A 19,879-nucleotide genomic window follows, 5' to 3' on the forward strand; every position below is an offset into this window, starting at 1 on the left:
TACTATTTTTATGAATTTAATATTAATCACCCCAGAATACCAAAACAACCGAGGAAAAACATTTTGCTGCAATAGGAGTAATTGCATATACTTTTATTAAAAAGACTTCGATCAGTCATAATATCCAGATTCTCAAATTAGTGGAAGATTTCCATTTTTAAATGAGAGTTTAGAACTGTATGATCTTTATAATTAAAATTACAAGATAGACAAGAGACAGATGGACAAAAGATCCCTTTTCATATTAAAGAATGAGGATCTCAACTATTTTAGGATAAATGAAAGTTAAGTTTCATGTAAGTCTGATGAATTAAACGTCTAGTTAAATTTCCACCAACACGACTTCATCACTGGAATTTTCAGTGTGCTCAGTCTCAAGTGTTCTTTCATCACCCATCTTTGGGAGCTGTTTGTTATATATAGATAAACCCTGTGAACTTAAAGAAAGCAGTAATTTTTTTTAAATATAATCTGTAGGAAGCTCAAAATTTAAAAGAACAGTTAACTTTGTGGAAAAGGTAATCCTGCTGTTCTTTTGCTGGTTCTTAAAATCTTAATACAGTAAGTTTATATAAAGTCCTGCAATTTTTCCACTTTTTAGAGACTGTGCCCTTCTTATCCTGCACACTTTCCTTCAGGAGAAATATTTGTTAAGTTTATACTTGATGGTTGCTATGGAAACAAAAACATTTGATGTCAGGCTAGGTTTTTGAGCAAGAATTGTATGAGCTTTGAGTTTGGAAGATCAAAATATGCACTATGTCTGTAATACATGAATGGTTAATGGAACATCAGGAAAGTAGCTTTTGAGAATAAACATGCCAGAGATTTGTCACTTTAAGACTCTCTTTAGACTAAAGAGGATTATAGAGAAATCCTTAAGTCCATCATGCACCAATCAGAAGGGGCAAATAGTGAGAAGACAAGCTTATCAACGCAGCCAGAGCAACACACAGGAGGAGATAGGAAGCATTTCACTAAATGTACATGAAAGAAAAGGGAAGAAGTAACTCTAGCTGCATGCTCTGTTTCTTGTCATTATGGATGTCAGTCTAGCATCTCGGCCACCTTTACCTTTAATGGGCAAATAAAGAGCATCTCCTCTACAACAAATCCTCTGTTTCAAATAATTTTTTAATTTCCTGTTTTGAAAAGGGTTGCAAACAGAAATGGCAAATACAAACATTTGCAAGCATATTCCAAAGGACTCTGAAAGGGACTGGAAGGCAAGGCAATGATAACCTGACCTGCCCTTAGCTTGGCGACGGGTGAGGTAGGCCACCGGCCGTCTTGCCAGAAAGCGTGACAGATGCTGGAAAATGTATGAATTTGGTTCTTTGTTTTTGCTGCTGCAGAACATGCTGGTTGAAATAGAGCAGAAGGTGGTAGCCTTGTCAGAGTTGTCTGTGCACAACGAGAACTTGCTTATGGAGGGGAAGGCTCACACCAAGGACGAGGCAGAGCAGCTGGCCGTGAAGCTCAGGACGCTGAAGGGCAGTCTCCTGGAGCTGCAGAGAGTGCTCCACGACAAACAGATCAACATTCGGGTAAGTGGCTCTTTCCAACTGGCTTCACGATGGGCAGGAGGTTGGGGGATTTCATAGCAGTTTCGTGCAACTAGGAAAAGGACTAAAAGTATTTTACTGATTTAGTTTGAGCTATTCATCTTTACATAGTAAATGGAATTACACTCCAAAATAAACAACTGCCTAGCAAGTTTTAGCTTATCGTTTTCAAGTTAACCACTTCGTGGTGAAACAATCCTAACCTCATCATACAATCCTAACCTTCACTGAAAGGACAATAACAAAGTAGATTGATGATTACCTTGGTCTGGATATACTCTGTTCCTGTTCCCAGTCCCTTTAGACTGTGTGTGCTCTGGGGCAGGATCTTTCCCACAACAAAAGAACAATCCTAAATACATGCTTTCCTCCATACAGCGTGCACAATGCAATGAACAGATAACATCAAGATAATGAAACATTTTAAAATATGGCTAATACTTAGTGGCGTCATTACACTAAACAAAATATTATATAAGCAAAGATACATTTAACCTCAGTCTTGTCCTAGGTTTCTATTCCTAGCAGCATTGGTCTGCTTATTGCCACTAGTTTATTTTATTTAACGGTTGGTTTTGGTCGTTCTTTAGGTTAAACTAACATGTGAAGAACCAAATACATACAAGAAACCCAACCATGTAATGTGACTGGCTGGTTTTGAATTTGCTTGCCCTGTTGTGACTCCCTCCCTCCCTTTTCTTTTACTTCTTTTCTGGGATTTGCTGTGCAAACATGATAAGCTTCAAAGATTTCTAGCTTGTAATGCGGATTAAAGTCTACTGAGAGGTTAGCTTGAAAAGTCATTTGACGTGCTAAGAACTATTTTTAGACCAAAGCAACTGCATAACTACAAAACTTACCATAGCGTCACAAAAAACAAAAACAAACAAACAAACAAAAAAATTAAAAAAAAACCACCAAAAAACCAAAAGGCAGGGAAGGAAAAAACCCAGGTATTTATTCCTATTGCCTCTAAGATGAAGTAACTTTAATGTTATTCTTGCATATTAAACCTCATGATTAGGCAAATGAAAAGTGTTATCAACAGCATGTAGGCATATAATACTATATTCTGATATATTACTTGTGAAGTGAAAAGACATCACAGACTTTTTTGCTTAATTTTAAAATACGCATGCTGCATTTTAAAATACAGTGGTGTGATTTAGTTTACTTAAACTTTTAAAACAGATTTTTGGATGCTTTTCTAATATTAAAAATAACAACAAAATAGTTTCCAGATGTAAAATATGACTCATTTAAGATGCTGCATGCATGCAAGACTTAAGTTTCTTTATGAATTGCAAGCCTTTTTTGGGCTGCACTTATGAATCATGGAAGAAAATAGATAGAGGCAGTATAACATCAAATTTTCATTGAGCAATTTTTTTTCAAATGAGAAATTCTATAATGTCCTTTTTCAAACAATCAGGCATAAAGTATTACTTATGGACTGAAGCTCAGAGCATCAGATGCCCTAAAATGCACTAACTTTATTCACTGCCATTATTAACCCTGAGAAATATTACATGCTAACAGTACTGTTGCTCATGCATGTAAGAAACTCAGACTTACACATGTCTCTAGGTGTACTGATAACCTTGTAATTGCCCAGAGGCATAGACCAACCTGCACCAAGGAAAGGAAGGATCCTCCCAGGTTGCACTGCAAGACCAAGAGCATTGTAAAGAATGAGCTATATTTTCCTTAAAGCAGTATTTCAGCATATCTGTTATTCCTGTGGCACAAGGCTTTTTAGGAGCCAGTGTGAGATTCTGTGACTTCCTTGCAGCAATTTCAGTATTCCTTCTAACTTTAATTGATTAATGTCATTAATGATATGGAAAAAATGATTTGGAGATCAACTCCTTTATTGATAAAATAAAGCAGTGAAACTAATCAGAAACATGCTTCATCAGGAGAGTTCCAGACTACATTGATTCCAAATGTAGCATTTTTCAAGCACCTTGAAAGACATACGAAACATTGCCTTATTACTGTTATCTACTAAATTCTGTGACTTAGGGGCAATAAAAATAAATAGACACCTTATAAAACAAAGAAGTAAAATGGATTCTGCAGTAAAAAAAAAACAGATAGTGCTTCTTTAATTTTTATTACAAAGTGTATTTGTGGGAGGAATTACTTCAGTTGTACAAGACAAATATGCCTGATATAAGTTTGTACAATTCTGAATCCTTTGAAAAGTCAATTTTTATCACCATTTTCTTCAGGGATTTTCCAGTTGTTTCTGTGCTGGAGTGGACAGTCCCCAGGAATGACAGCTTCAAGCACTTATTTCCCTGGCTATTTAATGGAAATGTAATACAGTACCTTCAGACAGAATTCAAATGAGAATGCAAGTGTGTTTTTTAAAACTTATATTCTGTGATTTAAGAATGATAAAATCTGGTTCACAAATAATTTTGATTTTAAAAGTATGCACAGTAACATATTTGCAAAACCTCAATGCACCCACAAATGCCACAATCCCTTTTACACTATTTGCTATTGCAGGAACTGTGGGACTACTATTTATTTGTCTTAGTGTAACTCCAAAACTGAAGCTTCGCAACCCTCTTCCCAGAGAAGAGGAGACTCAAAATCTAACTGAAATCAATCAGTCTGCCCAAATGCAATGGAGAACTAGTTACTATTCACTAAAGGAATTCACAAGTTGAATGGCTATTGTCCCTAGAGCATATAAAATGAAGCAGATTTTTTTTTTTTTACAGTTTACAGAGATTGCCTTTTTTCTCATTTTTAATAGAAAAATTCAAATTTCAGACCCTCTTTATCCCTCACATAATATTTTCTTTGCCTAATCCGATATCCTATAATGACATTGTTCACACTCCAACCACATCAGCTTTTCTAGAAACTTGTTCCTACAAAGTACCACAGTTTACCTGCAGACTGAATCCTTAGTGGAACAAAGCTATTTCATAGAGCAAGAGCTCTATGGTTCTTTCCAGCTCTAGGTACCTGCCTGCCTGTTTTGCTCCTCTTACAGTTTATATCCTCTAACACTAATCGGTCCTTTCAACTCCAGTATACTTGTCATCCCTCAAAATTGAAATCTTACACCTAACTTCTACTATTTAGCAAAACACTGCTGTTTCAGTGCCTGGTGCCAGGGACACTGGTCACAGAGGTCTATCCCAGTTGTTAGTATAAGGAGCACCAGTTGAGGCAAGAGGGGTTTCCTCAGCCACCTTTGGTCCTGCTGGTCCCTGCCTGATTTGACACAAAGGCTCTCTGGAATGTGGAACATGTTTTTGTTTTGGAGACCCTGCTGTAATGCCTGAACCATTTGGTGCTTTTAGTCTATTTAGAATAAGAGCTGAGTAATAGGCAAAATATGAATCCTACAAAAATGAGATATGAAGACAAAATGGAAGAGGAAATAAGCCCCAGCTTTAGCTCTAGAAGCTTAAAAAAAAAAAAAAAAAAAAAAAAACATATCTCCAAAGTCTTTGCATGCCTGCAAGTAAAATTAAATAAATCCAGAGAGGTGTGTAGATAGATAGAGCTAAGTAGCCAGACCTACAAGTCTGTCTTTAACATTAGGCCTAGTGTGTTAAAATCCCTACATTTGTATACATTGGCTGCTAAAATAATTTAAATTTACAGCCAACATGGATTTCAAAAGTCAAGAAGTTGATAAAGCATTTTTTGGAACTGTGAAGGCATTTGCTCTTTTTTGCTTTGCTTACACAGAAAGCCTTTCTAATCACTCATGTCAGAAAAACATAATGATAGAAGTATGAAGTGAAGGAACTGTTGCTTTTGCTTTTCTATTATAACATTCTGTGGTTTGGTCTTTCTTATTGTCTTTACTGTTCATATCATATAATCTGCTGTTAACTGACTGTGTTTCTGCCAACCACGGATAGAGTTATGTACTTACTGATAAGTAAATTTTGACCAGAAAGATAACCAGCATTCTCTCATTTTTAGTTAGACAGAAAATTGGCTTTAATTAGACTAAAAATCTGGCAGAAACAACCCATTGATTCCCTGCATTGCCAGTTATATCTGCACCCTTCATTACAGATCAGTGATGGTTTTTAGGAGAAGCGCAACAGTCTTCAGAAACACATCAGTTCATGGTCTCTGGTCTCTGACTCTGCTAAGTGCAGTGGTGCATGTTTATTTTTACATTCTTAGGGATGCTTTCTTGCTAGTAACCAATGACCAGTAGAAGTCAGAAATCTAAGGCCATTGCTCACTTCAAAATTTATGTGAGCTAGCAGCTTGAGAGGTGAAAGGTGGCACTACATGTGTTTTTAAGTTGATGAGCTGGCCCTGCCAGCTCTCTAGCAATATAAGAGATTTTGTAAAATCTTTATTTCTTTCTCTTAAAGCAGGGATCATTACAAGAAAAGGAGGAGAGCGATCTGGACTTTGTTTCCTCACAAAGCCCCAGTGTCCAAGAATGGCTGGCACAAGCAAGAACCACTCGCTCACAGCAACAGCAGAGCACCCTGCAGCAACAGAAAGTTGGTGTTTTGTGTTTCTTTTCCCCCCATCTTTAGACTGTGCTTGACACTGTAGATGAACCATTCTTTTTAATATTTCCACTGAAATTTTCATATTTACACTGTTTCTTACTCAGTGCATTTGTAATGATGCATCTGAGGTCACTATTTTAGATCTGTAAGAGCCAGGCAGACTAGACACCCTGGGTGACCATGGTCAACTCACTTAATCACTCTATACTTCCATTGTCCATTAGTAAAATTAAATTGAATGAACCCTTAAAGTTACAATAAGGAGAAGATGGTATTTGCTCAAAATAGCAATCAACATTGTCATTATAGAAGCAAAGATACACACATTACAACTTATACTGTGTTGCATGATACACAGACATCCTCACCAGGTTAGGTTCCAGCAACTGCATTGCATTAGTTAATTAGTTCAACAATCTGGTTTATGTACCCAATTTTTCTGTGTCCCTGGGTGGAGATTTTGCACTGCTTTTGGTGTTCAAGCAAGCCATATGAGAAATAGCTCAGCTGTCTTTCCAGAACATGGTTTAGTGGGCATGGATGATGGTTGGACTCAATGATCTTGAAGGTCTTTTCCAACCTAAGTGATTCTATGACTCTATGATCTTTGCGTGACAGTTATGCAATGTAGATATATCCTTCCAAGGCAAAAACTCTGTCTGAGGTTTGTTTTGGGTTTTGTAACTTGCTATTCTAGGAGCTGGAACAAGAGCTAGAAGAGCAGAAGAATCTGCTTCGGTCAGTAGCATGCCGTGGAGAAGAAATCCTAACACAGCAAGGTGCTCCAGAAGGCCTATGTATAAGGTGTGCTTTCATCTGGTCTTCTGCAAAGTGAATTTCTTTGACTGTGCTTTGTCATCCTTATGTTTACATCCCTCTTCTGCATATAATCCTCTAATTTTTGTTTTATCATTTTTATACAGCACCTAAGATACTGGAGTCCTGGTTTATAATTCACGGCTCTGATAATATAGTTACACAAACCGTTTTGTGCTAATAGATCATCTTCAGCAGTTAGATATTCCTTTTATTCTTATTATCAAGCATCACACTAAAATTACAAACTAGCGGGATTCATTAGACAAGCAGTGATCAGTTACTATAGCTTTATGGTCCAGCATTGGTGTGTGAATCATAGCTGATCTCTAAAACTTTGTAGTCTGCCATTGATACCAGATCTTCCCAGATGGGATACTCATTGCTTAATTTTATTTTTCCTGCAGTTAGTAAATATTTTTCTTTTTGAAGCCTTGTATATTTCAAATTTAATCTCTGGTGTGTATTTTCTTGCACACTTGCCCATTTTGGGTACAAGTAGATGTCTATAAAAGCCTTGGCTCTGACTGAGAGACTTCTGCCATAGAGAAGGCAGAAGAAAACTACTGCCTATGTGGACCTTCAGGGAGCAGAAAGGGCAAGGTCTTGGGAAGAGGAAACCAGGGTGAACATTATCAGCTTAAGAATCAAGGAACAGTCAACCCTTCAGTTAAAATACTTCCTTGAGGTATCTCAGTAGTAGTGAGCACCTTTGTGGCTCCTCCAGCATGCCAAAGTCTAGAACATGAGCATAGTTTCATGGGACGGCAGAACCAAGGCTCTTGCATAAGGAATATAAACTGTACTCAGTAACCTCTTTTCCTCAGCATTTGTGTTAATTCAATGTGGGGTTTTTATTATAATGCCAGAAAGTACTTATTTCCTTCTGTTTGAGGCTTACTTCTGTTACATGGTGTTATACTATAGAAAACAACAAAAAAATCAAACACAAAATGCTGAACTTCATTCACTGTTTACCAAAGCTAAACTCATACGCTTGTCCTCCATTGAAATATCAGGGTATGTCTGGCATTTTGAGAAAGGAGGTGAGGAAGGAGTCAGATAATTATTTTTTTTAATTTATTATTTCATGCTTTGAAGTAAAGCTTCTTTAAAGGTTACATTTCAATATAGTATATATTCAGTCTGATTTGGGTTTTTTTACTTAATATGGATACTTGCAACTCTAAACAGTTTCTCAGAAAGTACATTTTATCCCATCAGGCAAGAACTTCTAGCTGTTACAAACCAGCCTTGTCCTACTATCTGGAAAAAAAAAAAAGCCGAAGCTTTAAAAAGTAGCACTTGATTTAAAAGTAGAATTTCCTAATTGAAAGAGGAAATAAACACGTTGTATAGTAATACCTTTTGTATATGTTAAACCTTTATGCATCTTTCCATTCAGTGAGAAGCCTGATACACTCTCTGAGGAATTAGGCTTCGAAGGTGAGAAGCCATCACCTGAAGAACAGATGAAGGTGAAATGGGAAAGCCTGAACCAGGAGTTCAATACCAAGCAGAGACTGCTCCAGAAAACTTTGGAACAAGAACAGCTGGTAGCTATTTTTAATTTCTCTTTGCATTTTCTCTATGAAAGCAGTTGTCACAACATGAGATACAGTATGTGCATAACAGATGCATTGATGTAATATAGTTAATGCAAAGAATATGGAACAATTTATTTTTATGGCATCTTTAAAAACTATTAAATATTGGCACTAGCACTGCTCTTGTTTAAAGTGATTTGAACTGCACTACCATTCAGGTGAATAAACTAGAAAGGAAGAAAGGGCTTAGGCAAAATTCTGATCTACTTACCTAACCCACAATAATTCTGTAACAAATCATCCTTCTGGAATTGACCAGTACTCTGGCAACAACTTAGAGGAAAAACTGGTATTTTCAGTTTGAATTTATTGGTTGCATTCAATTCTTGACCTTAGTGGGTATGTGACAAAGAAGCAAGTGATTTCAGCCACAGAATTTTTACTGAAAGAAACAGAGATTAATCTCTAAACCGGGGACAAACCAAGATCTCTATTAACATACATCCTCCATTTTATTGTTAATAGATGCAGGCCCGCTATTCTTTATATAACATTACATTAAAATCAGCTTCCAAAATTCTAAATATCTTGTATTCATTCAACAGTAGTTAAGTAATTTTTTGGTAAAAATAAGTCATTACTAATTCTGGCCACAAGTAATTGTTCTGCACTTCTAGTGAACCTCCTGTTGAGCAACCTCTTATTCAAGATAATCACGACACGGAACAGTCGTGGGAGGACCATGAGCATTATTTGGTGATATCCTCAGTCAGCAGTAGAATCTGTATAGCTGAATTTTGTGCCCTATATATGGTAGAAGCATCCTAATTAGTATTTCTCTCTCAGCAGCTTTGTAGCAGACCAAACAGACTGATATCTGGAATGCCTTTGTATAAGGAGGAAGGACAGGATGGAGATAAATCAGTGTCACCAGTATTGGTTGAACTGAATCAGGCCTTTGAAGATGTGTCATCTGAGGTAACATTTCAATTGTCTTTACACCTATCCTCCAGCAGAGCCACATTTACAATGAAAACTCCTCTAGCTCCCACCTGGAAATCCAGCCCTTTCCCAAATATTAGATGTTAGAAAGAGTATCTTGTAGTTCTGCTCTGGACTTCTCTGGCTCCTTTTGCCCAGGCTGGACGGGTGGAGGAGAGCCTGCATCTTGAACAGAAGCTGTATAATGGTGTCACAGCCACCTCGTTGTGGCTAGATGGTGTGGAAGAACAGGTCTTTGTTGCTACAGCTCTGTTGCCAGAGGAAGAAACAGAAACATACCTCTGCAAGCAAGAGGTAAGGAATCCATGAATAGGACTTTCTTTAAATTGCCAATAAGGATACACTTTGTGTAGTGTTTAGAAAGAAAATATTAGAATCCTGGATAAGTGACATGTCACTGTCATAATCTCTATGTAATTGCAGTATTCTAGTGATAGAAGTAACTTTATTGACTGTGTGGAGAATGTTGCAGAAAGCAGCACTTGACCCAAATTTTGCCTGGTCAGAAGAGAATTAAGCATAGAGTCTTTCTTCTGTTTAACTTCTTTGCTAAGCATTAGCAAACACTACATTGTTAAAATTGACATTAAGTGAAAAAGAGGGAGGAATACTCTGGGATATAGAAACAGTACAAATTCATCAACGTTAAATGGGGCGGGGGGAAGAGGGGGAGGGGGCGGTGTGGAAGGGAGAGAGCTGGGGAGAGGGAGAAAGAGAGCGAGAGGGGTGATAGGATAAGGGGTAATGGTTTTAAACTAAAAGAGGGTAGATTCAGACTAGATGCGAGGAAGAAATTTTTTACGCTGAGGGTGGTGAAACACCAGAACAGGTTGCCCAGAGAGGTGGTAGATGCCCCATCCCTGGAAACATTCAAGGTCAGGTTGGACGGGTCTTTGAGCAACCTGATCTAGTTGAAGACGTCCCTGCTTATTGCAGGGGTGGTTGGCCTGGGTGACCTTTAAATGTCCCTTCCAACCCAAACCATTCTATGATTCTACATCATTTTGTTTCAGGACTTGTTTTCCTCAGAGCAGTCTGGGGTCTTTTTACTGTCAGAGATACTGTAGCTGCATAACTTTGTCTAGTGTGTCTATATTAAACAATGTAAAAAAGTCACTGCATCACTGCAAAATTAGACAATGGTTATGGCAATATGTTTGCCTGCTTTACGGAATGTCTGATTGTCACTTTGTTTTGTTTTCTATAAAATCAGTCACTTGCCAAAGAAATCAAAGATGTAACAGAAGAAATGGATAAGAACAAGAATTTATTTGCTCAGATATTTCCTGAGAATGGTGATAATAGGGATATTATAGAAGACACTTTGGATTGTCTCATGAGAAGGCTGACCTTACTGGAGTCAGCAGTAAACCAGAGATGCCATCAGATGAAAGGACGACTCCAGCAAATAGTGACTTTCAAGGTATGATGTCCACCTGAAGGAACAGGGGTACACACCAAATGGGGATATAAAGAGTGCAATTCTCAAAGAAATGAGAATTTTTGCTACCAAATCAAAAGAACAAGGTTGTCACAGGATTTTACAGAAAAATCATGCTTCTTAGGCTATGCAAAGCTTGGCACCCAAATCATGATTCAAAATTTGAACTCTCTGCTAGAAGCCTTCTGCAACTCATGCAATTATTGTAAAGTGATCATTCATCCTGTTTTCTTACCCTGTTGGCATTACATAAAAGAAAGTTGTTGACTACTGTTCTCAAAGGAGAAAAAGCAACTTTAGAGTTCCACTCTATACATTCTATAATTTGACAAATGATAGAGTACACTGTTTTTATTAGCTGAGATAAGGTAGAAAACATAACACTGATTCCCACCTTTCTGACCATCTTTAAACCATCCCGTTACTCTCTAAGAGCTTGTATCTCAAGCTGTCTGTAGTGAGCAAAGCAGAAAAAAATGAAGTGGAGAACCATGTGCTTTTAGAAATCTTTTCAAATAGAATTCAGAAATGCTTTCAGTTTCCACTTGGTGTCTACCTTCTCTCCTATTATTTTCATATAAAGCCTTCAGTATGGTTTAGTTTTAATGAAAAAAAAAAAAAATTACAACCAAAAAAAATGGAAAATAGATTCCTGTTGTCTTTAGATTAGGATCATTGTTCCATAGGTTGTTACTACAGCATTTTGTTCCAAACTCCATAACCTTTCCTCTACAGTAGGTAGGAAAAAAAAATTTCCACATCTTTCAATGAAAGGCCTGCCTTTGCTGACAAATTAATTAGAATCCTGTGCATTATTAATATATCAGAGATATTTAGAATTTAAAAGGATTACTGCATGGAAAAAAAAAAAATCTGTAACGCACCCCTTATATAATGCTGAAAATCTTAGAAAAATGTGCTGGTAATTTTCTGTTGGGTTGAATGCATGAAAAAAAGAGTAATTGTAGATTGGCAAAATTGCTAAGTAATATTTGTGTGCCTAGTCTGATAAGGTACTCTAAAAGCTGTAATGTGTAGTTAGCCCTGTAATTTGTTGAAGCCTTGTTTTACTTCTTTGTTATATTTGCTCAAGTTTGTAATGAAAAAAGCTTGTCTTAAAAAGTAAAACCTTGCTTGTTTACAAGTTAATGTGGTTGAATAAAATACAAACACAAGAACAACATATTTTTGTTAAATGAAGCTAATGACCCTTGCTAATTAATTATCAAATTAGAAGGCAGAAGCAGAAGTGTGTTCACAGGTTATGTTTTGAAGAGGCGTTGCTTTAGCTTTTAGCTCATATATATCCAGTTACAGATTTTCAGCGATGTTAAATGTTTCGCATTGTCTAATAGTGATGCTTCCAATTTTGGATAGATTTTATGCCTTAGTGCTGACATTGTAACATTGTAATGCTTTAAACCTTTTAGAACATAAAATATTTTTCAGTTTGTTTGTGCTGTGATTGGTTATAATTTGTTGTTGTTGTCTCCTGTAGAATGATCTGAAGCTCCTGTTTACATCGGTGGCTGATAACAAATATTTAGTTCTACAGAAACTAGCAGAGGCAGTTGAGAGACCAGAAACAGAACAAATGCAGGTATTACCAAATCTCTATTACTTAGGGAGGGGAGAAAAGGTAAAGTTTCTATTCAAAGTATAAATAGATTCTGGAGAACAGTTGCTTTTTATGGGAGAATGTATGTGTTCACATAAAATATGTGAAAATGAGTACTTCCAAGAGAGTACTACAGTGTTTATAAAGTAAAAAAAAAAAACCAAACAAACCAAAACAAAACAAAACAACACAAAGTGTCTTTCTTGTCTCCCCAGCTGACCTAGTTTTGCATACACTGGGCAGTATTTGAAAGAAAGAAAACTTCAATGAACCAAAAAAAGTCTAAAGCTTGACTAAATTGTTTGGCTATTACACTTTATTAAAAACCAAAGGCACTTTCTTCTGCACTGGTTGATAGTAACATCTTCACTGTTTTTCATTTTAATTTAAGGCAATAATTGTTTTTTCTTTATCAGGAGCTGCCTGATGAATAATTAATTATTAATATGACAAAATATATACCATTTCCTTGTTTCTGTTTTGCCAATGAGAAAAGTGAATGAAGTATGCTAAGGGCTACTTTCTACAGGTGTTTCTTGTTACCCAGGAGCTACTGATGTCTGGTGCCAGCAGGTGACTGAGACAAAGAGGCTTATCTTTCAGCTAAACAGAAATAGTGGTCTTTTTATATACCTGTTAATCAAATATTGAAGGAATTTTAAGTCTTCTGTATGAGTAAGAGAGCTGGCATTCTGTGACTTTCTTTTCTGTCTTCCATGATGCAAAAGATTGGCAAAAATTTATCTCCTGTGTCATTAATTTAACAACCAAATAGGAAAAAAACATGGTAATAAAAGCAACTGAATTGATTTGTTTCTGAACATCTACCTTGGCTGATAAAACATTCAAATTTAAAAGCATTGCTGTTTGTTTAAGATGTGATTGGGAAGGTAGAGATAAAGCCCTTAAACAGCCAGGTAACTTAGCTGCATGAAGTTTAATTTTAGTGACTGTATTGTGCATCCTCTGCATTACTGGGAGTCAGGAGTTCTGCTCACATATATAGTTTAAGCATATATGGATAGGCAGTTTCCAAGAAAGGGCCTTAACAAAGGACTTTAACTACAGGAGTCTACTTTGTGCTTTTAAATTTGTTATAGCTTGCATGCATTACTTCAGCAGACTCCTAGGTTGAAAGACTTAGGAAAGCTTGTAGCTTCCATTGAAAAAAGTCAAGTTATCACCTGCATACACTTGCAAATACCAACCTGTGTTCTTACGTTGTAGTTTTCCAAGTGCAAAAGGGGATGTACAGGTCCTTTTGCTTGACAGTAATTTTGGCCCTATTCTGGTCCTGAAAGGGAACTATGTACAGCTCTTTGCTATCATGTGTCTTCTGCTGTGGTGGTTGTTTGATTGGTACTCAGATATGACAGGAATGAGTGTTAATAGAAAGAATGCTTTAGAAGAAGGTGTTAGAAAAAATAATAGTCCTTTTGTGCCTGTGCTATATAATTAAAAGCATGGAACTTCACAGCAAGGTTTGGTATAAAATAGTGTATGATACTAAAACAGCTTGTTGTTAAAAAAATAATAATGCTGTATTGTATTTAACTTTAAGAAGCAAGCCAGGGTCTCCCAACTTTGAATTAATACTTTTTCTTTACAGTATCCTTTAAAATTTCAGCAGATTGAAGGACTGATTAATACTTCAGGCAGAAAAGAGAATATGTATGGTAGCTACAGTATTGTTATTAAACCTTCAAACTAAATGATGTAATTTTCAAATACAGGTCATACTGCAGGCAGAAGAAGGTTTGAAGGAACTAGACGCTGGAATCAATGAATTAAAGAAGCGTGTAGACAAGCTACAAATTGACCAATCTTCTGTGCAAGAGCTGTCTAAGATCCAGGTATGGTTCGTAAGTTCCATCCTAGATCTATCTGGTGAGATTAAAGATATTAATATGCTCCTTTTTATTGTTCATAAGGCAGTTCAGGAAAGTGTATTTAAAAGCATTTCAGTGTCTATAAAAGAATATTTTCTGATTCACCTACTTTTTCTACTTTTGCATTTCCAGATTTTCTAACATCTCTATTATTAGCAAATTAGCATTAATCATAAAAACACAGAAAAACATGTTTTCTTTCAGCTCTTCTTGACTGCCTGTTCAAACAGATAAAGTTTAGCATGTAAACATAAATGTCTGCTGAAGGTTGATCCCTGTTCTCACCAGTGTCTCGTGATCTGGGGTTTAGTTCTCTCACATCTGTCATTAGAAAACGCCGAGGGGGATGAAAGGGGATAGATAGCTAAGTGTGACCTGAAGCTGGAAATGTTCTGCTTTTACTAGAACAGCTGTCATGTTCCTGCATGCTTTCAGTTAGATTTGGTTTTGAACACACCTAAGTAGCAGGACTTTTATCTTAAGGCTCTCTGAAGTAGATATGTGTGGGTAATTGATCCAGAACTTCTATAAGGCTGTTGAAACTCCTCTGTGAGCAGTTTGGTGCTGAGGCAGGGCAATGCTTAAGGAAAGATCAAGGAGAAGGTTTATCACTGAATTTTACCCTTTATAATGACATAATAATAAATTGGAAGCAAAGAAAACAGATGAAACTGGACCATAAGTTTATTAAGCCAACAAAACAGTGATCTCAATTTAAAATGAATGACAAAAGTTTGTGCAAATGTGTCTTTTGCCCAGTTCTTTATCCATATGGTCTTAGAGCCTTCCACTTTTTTTTCTTTTTTCTGTCAGATTATGTGTATAGATATCCTCCCCCACCCTTGATTTCAGTTTTTAGAAAAGCCTTCCTTTTGATTTTTTGATAGTTGCATTTCTCACAATTTTCTCTTTAAAGCTAGGACAGCCAGCTGCAGTCTGAGGGTAGGTACTTTGCTGTTACACTGGATGCTCATAGAGATAGTTTGGTTTATTAGTTTCTGGATGTCTTGTCTTGATCAAAAGTACAGGCTTATCCTCACAGTCAGACATATGTTCTGAGAATACAATTCTCAAAACCAAAACAAGAAGGTAGTCCTGTTCAGGGGAAGAAAAGCATCTGTGGGTTTTTCCTCACTTTCATGGTTGAGGTATGCAAGATGAGTAATAACACATGGAAACTGATGAGATTCTTCCTTTTGGTTCATTTTGTAATTTGGCCGTATGGGCACACTGTGAAGTACACACTGCACTTTTTCTGGACTTTACTGTTCTATATAAAGTATATTGCTATTCTAGGCCTGGTTTGGTTTTTACAGGTTGTATGTATCTTGCTTGCTACCAGTAAGCTACTGGGGCTGGAGAGGGAAACATCTGGCTTTGAGATGCCTATAGTCTTTAGCCATGATGGAGTCCATCCAACCCTCTGCCATATAAGAAGCCAAATGTAAACAGCATCTGCAGTGTGCAGTAGCCACACAGTAATCTGGTTTTGGATGACTTAAGCCCAATCACCCTACTCCTTTGCTACTTAAAGCAAGCCTTTGGGACTCTGCTAACTTTGTTCCCAAATGTATGCACTTGAAAGAGTTGCAGGTCTTGCTTAATTTCTTCTCTCTTTAAATCGTGACTTGTTAATTTATCAGTGAAGACAGTATATCTGCATAGTCTTTTTGATCAGGGAATAGATGTTATTCTGCTAGTATTCACAGAAGAATACAAGGACAATAAGGTTGGTTCTAGGAAGATGTGTAGGTGTGAAATAAGGATCATCACTGCTGCTCTTTGCCCCCAAGGATAAGTATGATGAGCTCATGATGATCATTGGATCCAGACGGAGTGACCTGAATCAGAATCTGGCTCTTAAGAGGCAGTATGAACAGGCTTTGCAGGACCTGGCTGGCCTGGTAGAAACAGGCCAAGAAAAGATGTCTTGTGGCCAGAAAATGATTGTTGCTTCTAAGGAAGAGGTTCGATTGCTACTTGACAAACATAAGGTAAGAAACTGTGACATATTTCTGGACTAATCATGACTGTAAGCTTGTACACAGCAAATTTCTAACCTTCTGTTCTTAAAGGTTCAGGAGCTTTTCAGAATGGTGGGCCAGTATTAAATCAGGATATATTAAAACTTACTGTATTTTAAATTGGAATCAATGAACTGTTCTGGCTGAATGATTTTCAAATGTTCTGTTGAAGGTGAACCTGGGCAAATTCCATCTTCTTCCTTATTCTAATAAAAGTTCCTGTTCTTGTCCTGTCATGCTACATAGCAATTTCATCCACCACTCCATTTTTCCCAAGAGAAATTTGTGTTTGCTAACAGCACCTACAAACTATAAGAAGAATTTTCCATATTTTTTTATTAGGCAGAATTTTTGGTGGTGTATATTTGATTTAAGCTATTTTTGTTTATGGAATGAGAGTTGGGGTGGAATTTGCGGGGAAAGGATGATCTCTTTCTTTCTTTAAAAAGGCTGTTGTCCTTTTTAAATTGTGTGTTGGAGTGAAAAGTTTACCTGATTCTATGTCTACAGATACTTGATTGTACTGCTGTTGTCTTAAAATGTTGGTTTATTGGTAATGAATTGAATAAGAATTGTACTTTCTCTTTTCTATTATTTTCTTTACCCTCTCCCTCACACCCAAATTTCTCAGGAATATTTTCAGGGGTTGGAGTCTCACATGATCCTGACGGAAACACTCTTTAGAAAGATGAGTAGCTTTGCTCTCTTGAAGGAAACTCGGTCACATTCAGAGCTAATGACACAAGCTTCAGCTGTATTAAAGCTGGCTCATAAACGAGGTGTGGAGCTGGAATACATTCTAGAGGTGAGAATTTCTGTGGTCTTTTCTGTACTGCCATTGTGATCAACCACCAGGTTATTCTATAATGTTGATTTCTTGTGATTGGACAGAACTGATGGACATCAGTCCCTTTTGTCATACACACAAGACACTGACAAACTACGTGCAATCTTTGCTATTTAGCTGTTGTGACCTTTAGGTGACACAAGTTGTGTTCCTCTAAATTTAGAAGAGCTACTTAACTTTAGCTGACAAGGAGAACATGACAGCTTTATCCATGTGTTCTAGCTAAAAGTTGTGCTTGACACAGAATGGTGTCTTGTTGTAGGTTCACTGGACATTTGTACTGTTATTTCTGTACAGTCACAACCATGCAGCTATAGGATTTCAGATCAAGAAAGCAAGTAATAAAAATTCTAGACACACAGATTCAATATTCACCATATACATGGATAATTTGTGTTTGCAGACCTGGATGCATCTGGATGAAGATTACCAGGAACTTAGCAGACAGCTGGAGTCTGTTGAAGGTAGCATCCCCACTGTTGGTTTGGTGGAAGAGACAGAGGACAGGCTTACAGACCGGATTACACTTTTCCAGGTTGGTGCTTTTTAGGCATTCTTTATGCAAAAGTTGGATGAAAGGAACCTCTGAAGGTCATCTAGTCTAACCTCCCACTTGAAGTAGGACAGTTGCCATGGAGGGGATCAGCAATGGCTTTGCAAACCTCAAAAGATGGAGATCCCACAGGCAAGCTGGGGTCCAGTTGCAGTGCTGCACCACCTCCTAGTGAAAAGGTTTTCTATAATGCCCAATCTAAATCTTCAACTTTCAGCTTGTCACCATTGTCTTTTTTATATTGTGTGGCACTACTGAGGAGCATTTACCTCTGTCATCTTTTTGATTCTACTCCAAATAGTGTAGGCCTTTGTTAGACTGGCCCTTATCCTCCTGTGAATCAATCTAAACCAAGCAAACCTCCCTCAGCCTCTTTTTAAAGGACATGTGCTCTAGGTCCTCAAACGTCTTAATAGCTCTACACCAGCCCTGACTACTACCTTCTTCTTGAACTTGGTGGGAGGTGGGGGCAGAGCAGAATCAGATACACAAGATGTGGCCTCATCAGCACCATGTAGATGAAGATTATAAAAGAACTTAAGTTGGTTGTTCACAGTCCTAACCTAGGCCAGTGCTGTGGCTTGCCTTATTCATGATGTTTTGGTTATGGAAGATGCCAGGTTAAATACACTAGCCATTCCCTTCCTAGCCTGTACTGAGAAAATGGGGTTAGTCTGCCCAAGGCACAGAATTTGCACTTCTTGTTGAGCGTCCTGAGGTTTCTGCTGCCTCCAACTTCAAGTTTATCAAAGTGTCTCTGGACTAGGTCTGCCATTATTTGTCTCAACCACTCTCCGTACTTTAGTGTCATCCACAAATTTACTGAGGGACTGCTCTCTGTCATCATGTATGCCATTATGAAGATGTTGAAGACGTTTGGGCTCAAATATCAACAGTCTCTGGAGTACTCTGCCCATTACAGTCTGCCAGCCAGACATCAAGCCTTTGATCACTAGTGTTTGAGACTGGTAATGCGGCTAGTTTTCAACCCATGTAACAGTCCGTTTATCCAGCCCCCATTCTCTCTGCTTCCAGAGGAGGGTCCTGTGGGAAACAGTGTCAAAGGCCATGCTGAATTCAGTCTCATCAACAGAGACAGTAATTTTGTCATAAAATGTTGTCAAGGTAGTGAATCCAAGCTGAATATTCCTGATAACCTTTTGGTCCTTTGAAAATGGATTCCAAGAGGATGTGCTCCATGATCTTTCCAAAGAGCAAGGTGGGGTTGAACAACCTGTGGTTCCCCGAGTTGCCTTCCTTCTCAAATGCAACAAGAAGTAGTAGTTTAAATATAGGTTTTCTACCACATCCTGTTTTTTCAGTCTGTTCTCAAAATGAGAATTCTGGTCTAGTGTTTTGTCTCATTATACACCAGACACTTTGGTTGGGGTTTTTTGTTTTCTTGTTTTGTTTTACAGAAAAATGTCTGCCAGATTTTTCTTTCAAGTTGACTTTTTGTCTACTCTGAATTTTTTATGTATATTGTTCTTTTACCAGACAGCTTTCTGCTTTTGCAATGGTATGAGGAGAACTTAAGCAATCTATTGTGCGTGGGTTTTATTTTGGTTTCGTTTAATGCTAGGCATTGATTGTTTTGGTCCTGACCCTAGATTAGTTTTCCTCTTTTGTTTCTCTTGTCAGTTACATAAATTAGGTTATTCAAATCCAGATTCTCAGACTCTGCTGTGGCATAACTTTTAATACTTTGGTTTTTCTCTCCCTGTGGCCACATTTAGGTTAAAAATCCATCATAATTAATTTATGACTATCTTAGATTTTTTTTATGCTACTCTGTAGGAGTTATATTTATTTGTGTCTATATGTTGTATGTAAGTATTTACATAGACACACACATATATAAATATAATATTCTGTTATTAGAGCTCTATTTATGTGAAAGAAAAAATAAGAAGAGTGATAGAAATTTTATGTACTCGCCATGAGACTGGTAGTTTTGCACACTTTAGTTTCAGCAGAACTGAAAAATGGGAATGCATGTACATTTTGTGCTCAACCTTAGTCAAAGATACAGATGTTTTTAAAATCCGTACTATTTGTGTAAT

The 19,879-nt window shown here is 37.2% G+C and overlaps 1 protein-coding gene across 1 annotated transcript in view; it reads left to right on the forward strand.

Moving 5' to 3' along the window:
- The window catches only part of SYNE1 (spectrin repeat containing, nuclear envelope 1), a 250,787-nt gene that overhangs the window by 160,774 nt on the left and 70,134 nt on the right, over positions 1-19,879 (forward strand). The window contains exons 94-105 of the mRNA XM_010581892.1: positions 1,356-1,547; positions 5,936-6,067; positions 6,777-6,910; positions 8,301-8,451; positions 9,289-9,420; positions 9,583-9,738; positions 10,658-10,867; positions 12,384-12,485; positions 14,237-14,356; positions 16,186-16,386; positions 17,048-17,221; positions 17,667-17,798. Coding sequence (XP_010580194.1) covers positions 1,356-1,547; positions 5,936-6,067; positions 6,777-6,910; positions 8,301-8,451; positions 9,289-9,420; positions 9,583-9,738; positions 10,658-10,867; positions 12,384-12,485; positions 14,237-14,356; positions 16,186-16,386; positions 17,048-17,221; positions 17,667-17,798 — 1,836 coding nt within the window. The remainder of the gene's footprint in view (positions 1-1,355; positions 1,548-5,935; positions 6,068-6,776; positions 6,911-8,300; positions 8,452-9,288; positions 9,421-9,582; positions 9,739-10,657; positions 10,868-12,383; positions 12,486-14,236; positions 14,357-16,185; positions 16,387-17,047; positions 17,222-17,666; positions 17,799-19,879) is intronic.

This window comes from Haliaeetus leucocephalus, unplaced genomic scaffold (genome assembly GCF_000737465.1).
Source record: "Haliaeetus leucocephalus isolate CR32 unplaced genomic scaffold, Haliaeetus_leucocephalus-4.0 Scaffold819, whole genome shotgun sequence".
Lineage (NCBI taxonomy): Eukaryota > Metazoa > Chordata > Aves > Accipitriformes > Accipitridae > Haliaeetus > Haliaeetus leucocephalus.